Raw genomic sequence first — 16,801 nt, 5'->3', positions numbered from 1 at the left:
AATTCCCAGAAATATGCCAGTAGGTGGAATAGCTACCACTAGGCATAAATGATTGTGTGAATATATTTATGCATGGTGCTAGGTTCTGGATCCATCACAACACTGACCAGGATAAAGGAGTTACTGAAGAACAAAAGAACTAGCCTTAGCTGCACACACAGTAATCAATGCTTTCCTTATGGCCACTTACAAAGTGAGTCTCATTCTTGATGATTTAGTAAGTATTTGTCATACGATGAGTTTTGTTGAAATATAAATGTACATGCAAAAGTACTTGTGGTAATATAAAATTCTATTGACCAAAGTTTTCAGACGGTATGTTTTTATATTACTGGCAGGGCTTTGTTGATACAATATCCCAATCTGTGCACAGGTACTAGCGGGGTATCCACTATGCTTTGAACCACCGACAGCAGAATTCATACGTCCCCAATTCTCTACATTTACATTCACGGAATTTGGCAGATGACCCCCTCAACCAGAGCAACTTACATTTATCTCATTTATACAACTGAGCAGTTGAGGGTTTAGGGCCTTGCTCAAGAGCCCAGCAGGGGCAACTTGGCAGTGCTGGGATTTGAACTCACAACCTTATGATCAGAAGTCCAATGTCTTAACCACTGAATTACCACTGCCCTGTGTACAAATATCCACTACCAAATGTCCCTAGGTACATGTGAAATGTAACTCTTAGAATAAAAAACGTTCCTCTAGCATCCTAAAGAGTTCTTCAGTTTGTCCCTCTGGAAGAATGCTTTGAGGGACTGTGTAGAACCCTACAACAGAGTGCCTCTCTTTCAAAACAGTTCCAAGTAGAACCCAGTTTCTAAGTGTGTATGTTGGAACTGTACCCATCAGGTGAGCTTGAATATATTTGATGGCCTTCTTTTGGCATAAAGGGTACATTCTCTTTAAATGTACACTCAAGGGTTTGTCCAACTGCATGACTTCTTTTTTAATTTTGTATGACTTTTTTTGAACGTTTAGATTCTTCGAAAACTGTATTTAAGCAATGAATAAAACTGTAAGGTACAGAAATGATTCCCTAATAAAGATTCACTTCTGAAAAAAAAAAAAAAGATAAAACATTAGCAAATAAGAAGATTAAATTGGGGATAAAAATATTAACCAACAGTTAACTACAAAAGGCAAAAGTTGAGGCATTCAGACTTTTTTCTTATCTCAGGCAACTGTGGAAGCAACGTGATGTTTAAGCTGAAAAAAGAAATAGCAAAAGTTAAAAGAGGAAGCAAGAGAGTTAATTCCCAACTAGTCTAGTCGTGAATGGTCGAAGAAACTGGAGGAAGTTGTAGAATGTTTGGTTAATGTATAGTTAGCAAATCTGGAAACGTTTAGTCACATGAATTGTCAAAAACATTTTAGCATGATACCATGTCTTAAATTGTAACATAATGAGCTTTGACTAGATCCATATTTTCACATGTTGACACCATGCACTGTAAACAAAGTGATATACAGTATCCATAATATACATATCTACCACACTTAAGTGTTATTCAGTTTTTAGATTTCAGTATGTAGTATGTGTTATGTACAACTCAGCATAATATAATGCCTGTTTGTTTTATTCTCAGACTATACACTATCTAGTAACGGTACGTTTGTAAATTCTCAAATCAGACACTAAGATATTGCAAATGTGCATGATACCTCAAATCATTTGGCCATTCCAAAACAGTCACCATGTGACTTCTTGTCCAGCACTATAAAGAGTTCTTCCTTTTCATTCTTTTTCTGAAAACATTTAAATGTTTGATTTGGAAGCCTAAGAGAGACGATTTCTCTTTCTGAAACCATTCCCTGTAGGACCCCTATAGAAAGCTAGACCCATCCAAACAACCCCTTAAGGAACCTTTCTGGAATCTTCCTTTTTTAAGAGAGTAGTAAGAATTTTATTATCCAATTGTACAAGCACAAACTTTTTGCTCATTTACATATGCAGACTGGCACTGTTTGCATTTGGTACCTCTGCCATATAGAAAAATTCATTATCCAGCAGTGTATGATGGCTCTACCTCTGCCAATACATAGCACAATCTGCTATTACTGAGTGAAAAAAAATGTACAGAGTCCTAAGTTTACTTTTTAACTAATTCTAGTAAAACATTCTGGTATTAATAATACACTATAATTTTAACGCTCTGATGTCAACGATGTCAGAAAAATACATTAGAGACATGGCTATAGTATTTTTGGATTTCACTGTGTTGCTCTCTCAATTTGTTATACAGCTGTTAAAATTGTATTTGCTAAGCCATTATCTCTCAATATATGTATTAAAGTGTACTTTAATGGAGCAACAAAAAAAAAAAACCCTCAGAAAGAAACCCAACAGATTCAATGTCACAGATAGCAGATCTTCATCTCAGTTCTGTAAATCTAAGTCACTTTCTCCACTGTGTTTAATAAGAAAAGAAAGCAGTTCTTACATATTCAGATGCTTCTGCTGGGTCTTATATATGTATGGTCCTTCAAAGTAGCTTCTGTCCTAAGAGCTTTTTGTAATGCAAATCCAGTGGTGCTTGAAAGTTTCGGAACCCTTTAGAATTTTCTATATATCTGCATAAATATGACCTAAAACATCATCAGATTTTCACACAAGTCCTAAAAGTAGACAAAGAGATCCCAATTAAATAAACGAGACAAAAATATTATACTTGGTCATTTATTTATTAAGGATAATGATCCAATATTACATATCTGTGAGTGGCAAAAGGATGTGAACCTCTAGGATTAGCAGTTTAGTTTGAAGGTAAAATTAGAGCCAGGTGTTTTCAAACAATGAGATGAGAATCAAGTGTGAGTGAGCACCCTGTTTTATTTAAAGAACAGGGATCTGTCAAATTCTGATCTTCACAACACATGTTTGTGGAAGTGTATCATGGCATGAACAAGGGAGATTTCTGAGGACCTCAGAAAAAGAGTTGTTGATGCTCATCAGGCTGGAAAAGTTTATAAAACCATTTCTAAAGAGTTTTGACTTCACCATTTCACATTCAGACAGATTGTGTACAAATGGAGGAAATTCAAGACCATAGTTACCCTCTCCAGGAGTGGTCAACCAACAAAGACCACTCCGAGAGCAAGACGTGTAATAGTCTGCGAGGTCACCCAGGAACCCAGGGTAACTTCTAAGCATCAAAAGTCCTCTCTCCCATTGTCTAATGTTAATGTTCATGGGTCTACCATCAGGAGAACATTGAACAGCAAATGGTGTGCATGGCAGGGTTACAAGGAGAAAACCACTGCTCTCCAAAAGAACATTGCAGCCTGTCTGCAGTTTCATGTGTCTGCAAGATCATGTGGACAAGCCAGAAGGCTATTGGAAAAATCTTTTGTGGACAGATGAGACAAAAATAGAACATTTTGGTTTAAATGAGAATTGATATGTTTGGAGAAAGGAAAACACTGCATTCCAGAATAAGAACAGTATCCCATCTGTGAAACATGGTGGTGGTAGTGTCATGGTTTGGGTCTGTTTTGCTGCATCTGGGCCACATCTGTTTCGCTGGTGAAACAATGAATTCTGAATTATTTCAGCGAGTTCTAAAGGAAAATATCAGGACATCTGTCCATGAACTGAATCTGAAGAGAAAGTGGGTGATGCAGCAAGTCAACGATCCTAAAAACACAAGTCGTTCTACCAAAGAATGGTTAAAGAAGAATAAAGTCCTGATCTTAAGGACCTGTGTGAAAATCTGATGATGATTATGTCATATTTATGCAGAAGTAAAGAAAATTCGAAATGCTTCACAAATTTTCAAGCACCACTGTATCATGCAAAATACGGAGAGGAGGCTAGAGGGAGCTACAATAAGTATACAATCATAAATGTCCAGTTTTCCATGTCAGAGCATTTACATAATGACTTTACATTGTAGATAGAGTAAACAAAGCATAAATGGCAGAAGGGCCGAGGTGCGGGACGTGGGGAAATGTTCAGTTGGAGCTATGATGGTGTTTTGCTAATCTGAATGCAAATGTGGATGAGAAGGTGACCTTATAAACCCACAGGCAAAATATCTGAGATTGAATTTGAAAACTGGGAAACAGGAGGGAAGTAAAGATTGTAGCAGGACAGTTTTCTTTAAAAGAGCCTCAAAAGCTTTCTAAAACAAAATGATTTATACCAGCGGCCCTGTTATTAGCGGTTCTTGCTACAGGCCGTTGCACACATTCTGTAACAGCTGGACGCACATAGCCTAGGGGTCTGACTGTTCACAGGGTAAATTCACACACACACACACACACATACACTCAATCAGTTATGAGAGCACAAATATGGGACCTCTTGAAATATTTGTTAAATATAGGAGGCTAGCTTACACATGGTTTGTTGTATTGCACTTATATATAAGATATACTGTAAACACAGTATTATAACTTTGCAGTCTGCAGTGTATGCTGCATTGTAACATATCGTGTTATAATGTATATTTTATATATATTGTATATTTGTTTGCTGTATGTCCTGCATATTGTTAGAGTTTGTACTGTCCACACCTACAAAAGCTGTATTTATAATGTAAAGTACAGCTTCCTGAGTGATAGACATATGAGCTTTTATAACTGTGTGATAAGCAATCTTTGTAAAGGTTCACAAATTCACCAGAGCTATTCATTTCACAGACTGACCTAATCCTAACATTGGAAGTGATACCATGATTCGGGTCCCGTGTCCTACTGATATTATGTTTACAAATATGTAAGTAAAGGTAAAAGACGTTTTAAATACAGTGTCCTTTATAAAAAACCTATGTATATTTCAGATAAATAATATAAAACATGAATAAAAACCTAAATCTACAGCACTTAGCATTTCTGCCTGTCCCAGCACACTATAAATACACTTTACCTTGAAATATAATCGGATTATATTTTACATTAAAGTGTGAATCTTTTAACACCTCACGCTCAAAACAAACTTTTATCCTTGAGTCATTCATTTAATTCAAACACATTCACCCCTGTGAAATATTGGGAATATTCAATATTCAAGTCACATGTTCAAGAGGAAGTTGCATCATGTGCATGATTAAGATTAGAGGATTAATTTAAGTAAGTTCTCACCATTGTTTGTCTTTATTTTCAATTCTAATATGATACTGACTGGTGATGTCATTTGAAGCAAATCATTAGAACATCTTTAATGTCCTAGGTAATACTAGTTAACCACATTTGGTGTATTTGTTAATTCTATGCTAAATAATTTCAGAGCATAAATGCAGCCCATTATCAATTCAATGTTGAAAACTGCTGAACAAAATAAAAAATAAATAAAAAAATAAATAAATAGAACCCTGTATGTACAGCCCTTTCATAAAGATTCAGTTAATAACTAACGGAATATGCTTTTTAGATATCCAGTCTTATGATCATCATGATCATACTTTATTTGCTAGATATTATTCTTTATGCTGATTTAATAGTATTCACATTAATCCGATCCAAATAAACGGATGAATTCAAACCACTTCACCAAACCATATAACTATAACAAATAGCGCCATTCACCTTAATGACAATAAATTCGCTCTTACTGTCTCCCCCCATTCTCTATGTCAGCACTTTTAATATGACTACAGGGAAGGAGATTTTTCCACTGACGCCGAGTTTCCAGTTCAATTTGCCAGGATTGGTCGCATCCTGGTGCTGCTGGCCGCGGCTGTGACAGCAGCACAAACTGAAGTGTGAACAGAGAGTGTCAAATCTAACACAAACCTGAGGTACAGCATTGCTACACATACACACAAAGTCTCTCTCTCTCTCACACACACACACACACACATACACCATCCAGCATATTTGTGTGATAAACTCATAATATCCAAGAAATTAAATGAAAGGGTATAGAAGTGATGGCACCACTATAACCCACTTCATAATCCCCTGATTGATGATCTGAGCTGGTTTTGATTAGCGATGCCATCCTAGCTTCTGTCCAAAGATCACCATAAATCTCTACATTAAGTACGTGTTAGGACAGTAATGACTAGTGAAAAATACGAGATGGTGTATAGTAGGTATAAAGTAAGTTGGCACTTCTTCTGCTTGATGAACTTTTAGAATGTGGCTCAAGCGTTGACGTCTTCTAAGAGGTTTGGCAGACGCACAGGGCAATTTACATTTGAAGTGGGTAAATCAGACCCTTCCAACTTGGACACATAAGCAGCCAAGTTCAGCAGAGGTGCCTTAAATAAAAGAGACACTTCCAGCAAAACTGAGAAACGCCTTTGTCATATTCATTCAGTACACGCTTTAATATCAGCTTGGATGTATGATATCATTTAGGCATTGAATAAACATAGTTGTACCACAGCACTATTTAATTCTCGAATCGGATTGATCAGAGGGTATTGATTAATTTTCTATAACAGCAGCACTGACAAACGTTCAAATCACAGTCTTGTTCTGTAGTAACAGTTCATTTACAGGGATGTGTATGGGCAAGGTAAAGCTGTTCCTTTACATTTTCCACCACAGGAAACTCTATGCATTGACAGTTTTTTGCTTTCTCAGTGAAATACTCCAATTTGTTGAAATACTCCAACTCTATACTCTATAGTATGCTCATGTGTGCAGGTCATCTTTTAAAACAAACTTCTGCATTCAAACATTTTTGAAACAATTGTAACTCCCACTTGAAATCAGTCAAAGCCACAATTCAAGAGAGAAAAGAGCAAAAGAGACGTGGACTGTGAGTAGAGAGTTTCAAGCCCCTGTCCTTGTAAGATACCTGTTTTGACAATAAATGGCAAAGTTATACATAAAGATGAGAGTAATTTCGATGTCTGTGGCCTCAAGGAAAAGAAAGATGGTTATTGGTTCATCTGTTTGCTAAGGGGGAAGAAAACATGTGACAAACATTAATGTGTAATATTAAGAGAGGGAAACGTAGTAAAAAGGAGAGAAAAACACTATGTTGCCGTTCCACTTGTCCAGAGTGTCTCAGTGTAGTTTAATATTTTTCCTTATTGCCTAGACAAATGTTCTACTTCAAATCACTTAAATGTATTCTAAATATGGAACAAGAGAACAGGGACATTGCAGCTGTAGTATTTAGTGTCTAGTAGTCCATGTATAGACGCCCACACACCACAATGTGCATGCGATGCAAAGAAAATATATTTTAGGGAAATCAACACCCTATAGTCATGGATACAATTTGACTAGGACACCTAGCAGTCAAATAATTGCCTATTAATTGTACTGTAGTTACTAAATAGCTCATAGTAGTTAATGATAAAAGTGTGGGGTCCTGGGAAACCCTACTGAATGCCGCTGCAGCTACAGTTTTGGCAGAAATGAAGAAAAATGAATGACATTTCAGCAAACGATGCAGAAATGGTTTTATTTACTTTTAAAACTTGCCTTTTCTATCTGTCTATCATGTTAGTGAAATAAGGACAATATATTCATTGATATGTGGATGCTTTCTATAAGGATACATTTATTTTACATTCATGGAAAGTGTCTCCAGTGTCAGCATGTTGTAACGGTCAGGAGGTTTTCCATCATGGGAACGTTTTCACGACAGAGGACTACTCAGTAGCAAGACAAACTGCATTTCTTTCTCTTATTAACTTCAAGAAAGAGGAGTAAAGAGTCGCTGTTGAGGAACTGAGTGTTTAAAGCTGCTCTAACGTAAATGATAACAAGAACGGACTTGGGGTTTTTTTGGAAGTTCTGCGACATTAAATGTACCAGTTAAAAATGACGTGTTCTTTAATCAATTTATAATTGCATTCATTGGCAATGTGGTACATGTTGTGAGTTATTTTTCTATACAGCACAGCACATCATGCGAAGAGAAACATCTTGTATTTTCAAAACTTCGAATAGGACAAAATGTCCAAATTTCAACATGTAAAGACTGGCTGTAAATCCCAGGCTGCAACACATATATGCTTTAAATGACTAAGTGAGTAATAAGCTGGGAGTTTAAGGGGTTGAAACAACTCCTTAATGTTTTCAGAAATCCCATTCCACGTTTTAAAAGTTTAAACTCAGACTGCCATTGTTATCTCTTCTCAGACAGTGGAGCTTTACAGTAGCGGGAGTCTGGCCTTAATCAAAGATACGGCTGAAAAACAGCAGGCCAGTACTAAGAGCTTCTAAATTCAGAGCATTAAATCAGTAATGACTCTGAGTAAAAGGCTGGAATACTGTACTTTGGAAATGTTATAAGAATGTAAGACTTGCCCCTTGGTATCTTTAGACCAATTTATGATATGCTTCTTAATTGCATCTTTATATTTTCTTTGTCTAAAAAAGTATAAATTAGGATACGGCCAATTTTGGTTGACATAAAACTATTAAAAACATCTAAAGATATCGTGTGTAAAGGAAATGTGCTTCTTACAGTGCTAAAAGGAATACAAAAAAAAAACAAATGTGTACCACATGTTATTCCTGGTTCTTTGTTAAGATCTTAATATGCAAGAGGAATGGCATGGGAGCTATGAGAAGCAAAGGGATTTAAAAAAAAAAAAAAAAAAAAAAACTTCATTACTTTTCCTATGCAAGGGAATAAAGTAGGGTTGGGAGCAGGCTTGGGAAAGTTTAGAAGCAACCTTGTCATGTTTAGAGGGTCTATTCTCAGGCTTTGTCGGACACAGAAACAACCAGAAACTTTCAATAATGGTGGTGGTTGGGGAGGGGTTTGGAGAACAACTCGAACAAAACAAATCAAAGGACAGAAAGAAAGTAAAGAGTAGAAGAGGAAATAAGCACAAGCGCCATGGCAACACATAGAAAGAGGAAGAAAGGAGTTACCCATAAGTAGACGCCGTTTCACCCGCTTGTCCACATCAGCTACTGACGTGGTATTGAACTCAGAGCTCTCAATTGCAGCCTCATCTTTCTCTAAAACACAAGTGACAGAGGACAAACAGGGAGCAGTAGGTTAATTAGAAGCCCAATGTCCATCGCCCCGCACAGACAGCCCTGCCATAGACCAGCCAGCCTCGGGCATCCGACTCGCAGGCCTCCTGAAGAGCAGGTTAGACTGATTCCACGTCAGTTTTTTCCCAGCACGCAAACTGGGACAAACAGATGGGCTAACAGGCAGTCCTGCTCCCAGTCGCCGCAGCTCGGACACCCAGACTCACACTGCCTGACCCTCTTGGCGTTTGAGCACAAACCAAAGCCAAGAAGCAAAAAAGCTGCGGAAATAAAATAAAAGCGCCAATAAACCCTGTTAGAGTGTTAATGAAATTAATGAATATATAAATAAAGAAGATCAAGTCAAACTCTCCCGAAATAAAAAGAGATCAGCCTTTGGAAGTTGTCATGAAAAAAACGAGAAGGAGAGACACACATGAGAGATAAATAAAATTGGGGGGGATTTGGGGAATAAAAAAAAAGGGAAGGGGTTCTCGTTGACATTGAATATTTGATGCTGCCGTTGCAGTCTTCCATATCAAACGGCCACTCAATTACTGCAGTGACAGAGAGGAGAAGTAGAGAAAAATGAAAGAGATGGAATGATACAAACTGCATGATGAGAGGATAACAATTACAGTAGGTCAGCGTAACACTACATGAAGAGTGTGGTAAGGACAAGATGAGGGAGAGATGACATGGAAAGGAATGGAGAGAAGTGCCGTCTCATGGTTGGAGAGCATGAGAGGAACCTGCGGTGGGAGGAAGTGTGGAGGGACATGCGGATAGGAGAGGTGGTGAGGAGGTGGATGTAGTCTGGGGGCAGCGCTGGTTGCCTGTTTGTCTATGGAACACATCACAACTGGCTTTGACAATCAAGTCAACACAGGAAAACTAGGTTCTCTGAGCAAAGTGGGTGGGGCTACTGTATAGATGGTTAATGAGCATGCAGATGCACCAGCACATGACTGGGCCATATTTAGCCTCATAAAATGGGCCAATCAACAAAATCAAAGTTCTGCCTTAATGCTGTGGGATCTGAAATTCTGTTCAGCCTCCAGTATGTGTTTTATATATCTTTGCTGACAGACTCACAGGAAAGAAAATGAGAATACAAGGGATTTCCAAGATTGGGACTCGTCTACGATCAGCCCATAATAAGGGACGACCAAAAATTAGGGATTGGGAGCAAGCACTAAATAACAGAAACTAAAAACAGAGGATAAAATAATTAATTGATAAACTACTGCTATAACATAACAGAGGCACTACTGTCATGAGATCAGGGGTTACTAATAATGTTGGTACCAATACATAAGGGAAGACATAACCAAATAAAAAGGGAAAAAGTAGAGAAAAGATATTTGCAAACATATTCATGCAGGCGAATGAGTTATTAGGAAGAACAGCATGGAGAGACAGAGGAAGCACACAGATGCAGATAGTATAGAGGGCAGAGGACATGCAATTGGCATGACAAGGAAACAGGAAGTGGAAGATGAGTTTGAGGTGCAGTGGAGCATTTTTGTGTTGTTTAGTCACGTTAATATTTTTTCGTTGGAGGCTACAGTATGGCATGCTTGATGGAAAGGTCGAGGATCAGGACAGGCCATTGGCTAGGTGCTGTAAGAAAGGGCGGGCAAGGGGTGGAGCTAGTTTGTTGATTGGCTACTTTTCTGACCTTGATGCAGGCTGCAATTGAGGTATCTGTTCTCAAAAGTCTCACAAGACTTTATTTGCTTTTCAGCCATAATTCTGTCTAATACTCTTTTAAAATTGCAGACAAGACAGGCAATCAGGAACTTTCACCAGAGAGGGCAGGAGGAACGGGAAGAGCAAAGGAGCCTGTGAGGAAACACTACTGGCGGAAGGGAGACTCTAAAGAAGCAATGCTACAGACAGGGGAAGGACTCGACCCACACAGCACAGCTACTCACACAAACCACAGCGATAGGGTCTGGTGAGACAGTGAGAGAGGAATATAGATAGAAAGATAGAGATAGAGATGGGAGGGATCAGTCTCTACACTCCTCTTCTGGTCTCTGCGGCCGTTTGCGTCACTCTTCACAGATGCTGAAAGAGAAGACTGCGATGAGTAGTACAGCAGGCATCAGGACAGGGGACAGGTGGATGGTCTCCGTTGGGCTCTGCACAGCCACATGGAGGCATCGGTCCAGTGTTGGGTTATCAGCAGAATCAGGGAACAGTTCAGTCATATAACAAAACATCAACATTGAGAAGTAAGAAATCATAAAACCTCACAAAAAGAATTGCAATTTCATTTTCCAGTGTAGCAAACATGACATCAGATGGATCTCTTTAAAGCGCTGGCACTCAGCACATAGTAATTTAGTCTGAATGTGGATTTGTCTGGGATATGTACCATGCCGTGGCTGAACAAGGCCCTTCCTATGAGGCTGAGACGCCAAAGTGTCCAAAAACACCCTGAGGCGCTGTGTTAATCTGCTCAGACTACGCTAGTATGTTATAGCACACACAAAACAGTTGTTTAACCGCTGTTTAACCCTTATTCCACTCAGCTATGCCATCTTTCTGAAACATTCTACACTTGCACACAACCCGACCAATGACAAAAGGCCAATTTAAGTATTTTTTTTAAAAATGACACAGGTACAGGAGGAGACTTTGGATGGCCTTATCGGGGTGTATCTGGGCTCAGATTTAGCCATCTCTGAAAGCTCAATAAGTTAACATGAGAGAAACTAATGTTTCACCAAGAAAGCAAATATTCTGTGAAGAATGTCCTGGAAGAGGAGATTTTAATATGAAAAAGACTCAGCCATCCAAACCAAACATGGAACAAGGCATGGAGACACAAGCTAAAAAAATAAAGGTGAAAAATCGACTTACCTGCAACAGTCCATTAGTTTTGCAAAATTCCAAAAAAGGACAGATGCATTAAAAAAAACAGCTTTCCTCCTGTTTTTTAGAGGCATCATGGGTGTATATGGTTATACCCACATGGTGTATAAAGCTTTCCCATTTCGGTGGATATGGCAGAACTCCACTGGACGGCTGGCTGCATTTCCCGCCATTATGAGGATGATAAATGTGTTTTGCACTTTCAGTGATGATGAAGTTTCCTTCACCTAGCACATCTTCCCCAAACCACCTCCTGTCCCTCATCCAAACACCATTTTTCTTTTTATATTTATACTCTCTCTCTCTCTCTCTCTCTCTCTCTCTCTCTCTCTCTCTCTCTCTCTCTCTCTCTCTCTCTCTCTGTCTCTCTTTCCAGAGCAAAAGTTACAACAATTAATACTCTAAATCATTCCTTTAATAATATGTCAGTGAGTATATATATTAGTCTGAGAGAGAAAGCATAACATAAAGAAGATAAGAATATGAAGGACTAAATTAGCTAAATGCTATTAAATTAGTACATCAGCAACTGTTTGCTAGCGTCTCAATGCCCTGAAGCTGTTTTGCCCTTGTTACACCACTCCTCAGTTACAGCATTTTAAAAGATCCCTGAACATGTCATTTTAAACTGTTATAAATAATTTGCAGAATAATAAATTATTTTATATTTAGTGCTAAACAAATGACTAAAAATGGCCTAAATCTCCACAGCTTTACTGTCATTCAAAATAGCAGGATCTATGAACATACATACAACTTGGACATGTTCTGTCTTTTTGCCATCCCAAATAACTAGCTAATTAATTTATTTGTTAAGCAGTAACATTAGCTAAGTTAGCTAGCCATTAACTGAGCTGTTTATATATTATGCATATAATTAGCTAAATAAACTAGTTAAAGGCTAATCACCTAGAACACGTTTCTTAGGTAGACAAAAATAGCATTATAGTATCTGATGCTTGAATTACATCATCATATCTCATCAGATTATTTATCCATCACTAACATTAGCTAAGTTACTTAGCTATTAGCTGAGCTGTTACACTGTATAGAATTAGCTAATCAAACAGCTAGCTTCATTACATAGCGCACATATTTTACAAGTCATAAGCATTGTTTTCATATCCAAGTCTCCATTTATAGATGTGTATTCAGTCATCACTAACACTAGCTAAGTTAGCTAGTCATTCTTTGAACGGTTATGCTGTATATAAGTTAACTAACGTCTACTTCTATCTGTCATAATCATAATCTCATCAAAGTATTTGTTTGTCAATAACATTAGCTAAGTTATCTGCTAAGTTAACCTCTAGTTATTTAGCATACGCTTGTCATAAGCAGGCATAAGTGGGATTTTAATATGAGTCTCAATTTGCATCATGTTCTCACCAATTGATTTGTAACTAAGCCATCCAGCTAATGGTCAGCTAGCTTCACAGGTACAAGTGAAAATTTAATATCTGAGTCTTGATTTAGTGAACTGTTAGTAAACTAGCTCTTATTTTGTAAGATTTCAGTAGGAGTTCAATATCTGATCAACCTTTTTTGTTCATCATTAGTTAGCTAAATTGAGAAAGTTTAGTTTTATCACACAGATTTGGCACCTAAAAGTTTCCTCAGGGAGCTTATTCAAGTGAGATCATACATAACACTCCTTAACTTTCTTTACAGACGTACTGACTGTTCAGTGTTAACAGATTTAACCATTTAGCCATCCAGGAAGAATTAAAACACCACATTTTTGAGTTCTAAGGTAATTTAAAATCTAGTCTCATAACTTTCTCTCAGAAGTATGTGTGTGTGTGTGTGTGTGTGTGTGTGTGTATACGACTCACCGACGCAGGTCTTGCTGTCAGAGTGCAGGGCGTATTTCTGGTGGCAGCCGCACACCGGTCCTGTTTCAGTGTCTTCACACGTGTGTTGGCAGCCGCCATTTCCATAGTTACACGTCACTGGTAATGCACAATGACTGTGAGAGAGGCTTAAAGCACTGGCACATACATACACACACACTCCATCACATCTCTCACACACTCGGTCTGTCTGTCTGTCTCTCTCTCTCTCTCTCTCTCTGAGATATGTCCTGATTAATTACTACTTTACATAAACATAGTGAGCGAATCATTTTTCTATGCAATTGAGTACAAACGTTTGCAACCCCTTTATTGTTTCTGTATGGGATGGGATACCTTTATTTTATCTCCATGAGAATTCCAAGATGTAAAATTAAATGCGGGTGTATCCAGCAACAAGACAACCCAAAACGTTTTTCCCTGACCCATTCAGTCTCCAGATTGTAGCATTAAGCTCTATACAACCCGCATGAATGAAATTGTATACATTAAAAGTAGTACAAATGCTACATCATGCGTGAGTCCTGGGTTGATTTCTGTCCAAAAATGTCAGAGAATAGCACATACTGAAATATTAAAGCTCCTTGTAGAAATTCTCACGTACTCGTCTAAAAGGCCTTTCCATCAGTCACACAGATGCTCATAAAACTGCCATCACTATTCGAACATTCATTTGTTTTATATGTCGAATGAACTGTACAGAAATGAACATATGTGAATTTGAAGTGTGAATATGAAGTACTTGCCTAAAATGTTCAGGGCAAATACACTCACTCATACACACACACACACACACACACACACACACACACACACACACACATTAATCATGGATATTAAAGCATTTCACAATATTTCACTCTTGAATCTCATCTGGAACAGGATGTGTTGCCAAACGAAGTGTAACTAATAAAAAGGCGACTCTCACTCTCGCGCTCCCCCAGACTGCTGTCTAGTGGATGGGTCCATGTGGGAGCTCACATGGTCATGAGAGACACACTGCTTCATAGCCCTATATTCTTCTGATCCTTTTCACATTTTCTTGGCATTTTTATACACTGGATTGTCGAATTTAGAACAAATATATTGATATGAACTATGATAGATTTGGAGGAATAAACAAATAAACAAATGTTTTACTCCTGCTCTCAAGCACTGGATATTTTTGCTGAGTCCTAGGCATTTATTAGCAGAGTTGTTGTTTTTTTAATATATATATATATATATATATATATATCAATGTAATGAATAATGGAGTTTAGGCTTGCATTTTACTTCTTACAATTTCCACAGAATTTTTTTGCCCTGGATCTTAATGCTTTGGATGGAGTAGAAAAGGGCTTGAAATACAATTTGACCCATGTAACCAAACTGTCAAATCTCTACAATTTGGCCAATATGCACTTTCAGACTGAAAAGTGAGTATGTAGGGTTTATAATTGCATTAAAAGGATGAAATGAATCCCACATACAATATTCCCTTTTCCAGTTAATCCCAAATCACTCCCACTTATTCTTACAAAATACACTAGTGCTGCAAGTTTTCTCTTTTCCCACAACCTGTTGGTCTACATATAATTCGAAAAGGTCACAGCTGTGTATGCACATTCTACATATTAACCCCTTAAATCTCAGGATCTCAGGATCTGTCAGCAGGTCCAGCTTTACACTCCTAACAATCCGAGATTTCTTCAAGCTGATGTTGATGATTTAAAAATAACAGCATATCCTAAAGTGTGTTATTCCTCTAATAACACAACAATTTGGTAATGAATACAATTTTTTTATGTATTAATGAACAACACTTGTCATACTTTTTTTTTTTTAGCCATTTACAGTTACGTTTAAAGATGTTAGCTGATATCATTCATGTAATAGCAGCAATAGACTGCCTCTTCACCAGCCTCTCTATCTCTTTTCTCTCTCGATAATGAAATTGGACAAGAAAACACAAATGCGTAACTTTCTCTGACTTTCCTGTGGCAGAAAACTTAAAGCTACCGCTTTACCTCTGACTGTTTCAAAGCGCTGACACTGGAGACTCCTTCCAAATAAATGTCTCCTTACAGGATTGACAGTTCAGAAGCACTGGGGTATAAGAGGTGTTATCACATTTCTAAATTATTAACATTTCTACAATAGGTTTAACTCCTTAAACTTTCAGCTTATTATTCATTTATACATCTTAATTCATATTATTCAGCACCTACACTGGGGTTAGTTAAGAAAGTATGGAATGCAAATCTGGAACTGACAGTTCTTCTTCTTCTTCTTCTTCTTCTTCTTCTTCTTCTTCTTCTTCTTCTTCTTATTATTATTATTATTATTATTATTAGGCGTAAGGTGGCTTAGCAGTTAGCACGTTTGCCTCACACCTCTGGGGTTGGGGGTTCAATTCCCGCCGCTACCATGTGTGTGGAGTTTGCGTGTTCTCCCTGTGCTGCGGGGGTTTCTTCCGGGTACTCCGGTTTCCTCTCCCAGTCCAAACACATGCATGGTAGGCTGATTGGCATTTCCGTAGTGTATGAATTGGTGTGTGATTGTGCCCTGCGATGGATTGATAGCCTCCAGGTTCCCTATGATCCTGAAGGATAATCAGTATAGAAGATGGATGGATTATTATTATTATGTGCATTATTTGAGGTAAGCACTGAACAACTCTAAAAATTCCTAATCTCACTACCACACACTTACGACTGGAGACATCTAAGTTACTATTACATCTAAGTTACATCTAAGTCACCCGGACCTACAGCTGTGTTGTCATACGAAGAGCGGCTCCTGGATCCGCACCAACCTATGCCTTGGAGAATAATAACTGAAAGCAACATTTTCAGGCGTGTTGTTAGCTGTATTTTGCTGAGGTGCTGAAACGGCACGGTACATACATCTGCAGTCCTGCTGGTTCTCAGCCAGTTCGAAGCCTGGCCTGCACTCGCATGACACACCACCTTTAGGAGTCTCCCTACAGATGTGAGCACAGCCGTGGTCCTTGTTCATGCAGTTCATCCCATCTGCAGGAAAAAAAGGGAGAGAGAGAATGTGAGAGGGGGATTAATTTACAGCTGAAAGACGTGTACGCGCTCCACTACAAACAATCCTCAGCCAGGCTCCTGGAGATGGAAGTGTTATGTGAGAGGTATAAATTAGCTTAATGTTTC

General features: G+C 38.2%; 1 protein-coding gene across 2 annotated transcripts in view; it reads right to left on the bottom strand.

Moving 5' to 3' along the window:
* The window catches only part of scube1 (signal peptide, CUB domain, EGF-like 1), a 96,624-nt gene that overhangs the window by 29,593 nt on the left and 50,230 nt on the right, over positions 1–16,801 (bottom strand). The window contains exons 5-7 of one of the 2 annotated variants that reach the window (XM_017494655.2): positions 16,529–16,654; positions 13,623–13,739; positions 8,797–8,886 (exon numbers count right to left, since the gene is read on the bottom strand). In XM_017494655.2, coding sequence (XP_017350144.1) covers positions 8,797–8,886; positions 13,623–13,739; positions 16,529–16,654 — 333 coding nt within the window. The remainder of the gene's footprint in view (positions 1–8,796; positions 8,887–13,622; positions 13,740–16,528; positions 16,655–16,801) is intronic. The other variant, XM_017494656.2, reaches the window with a different exon arrangement.

The sequence above is a fragment of the Ictalurus punctatus genome, chromosome 19 (genome assembly GCF_001660625.3).
Source record: "Ictalurus punctatus breed USDA103 chromosome 19, Coco_2.0, whole genome shotgun sequence".
Taxonomy (NCBI): domain Eukaryota; kingdom Metazoa; phylum Chordata; class Actinopteri; order Siluriformes; family Ictaluridae; genus Ictalurus; species Ictalurus punctatus.
This window is presented reverse-complemented; position numbering and strand designations above follow the sequence as displayed.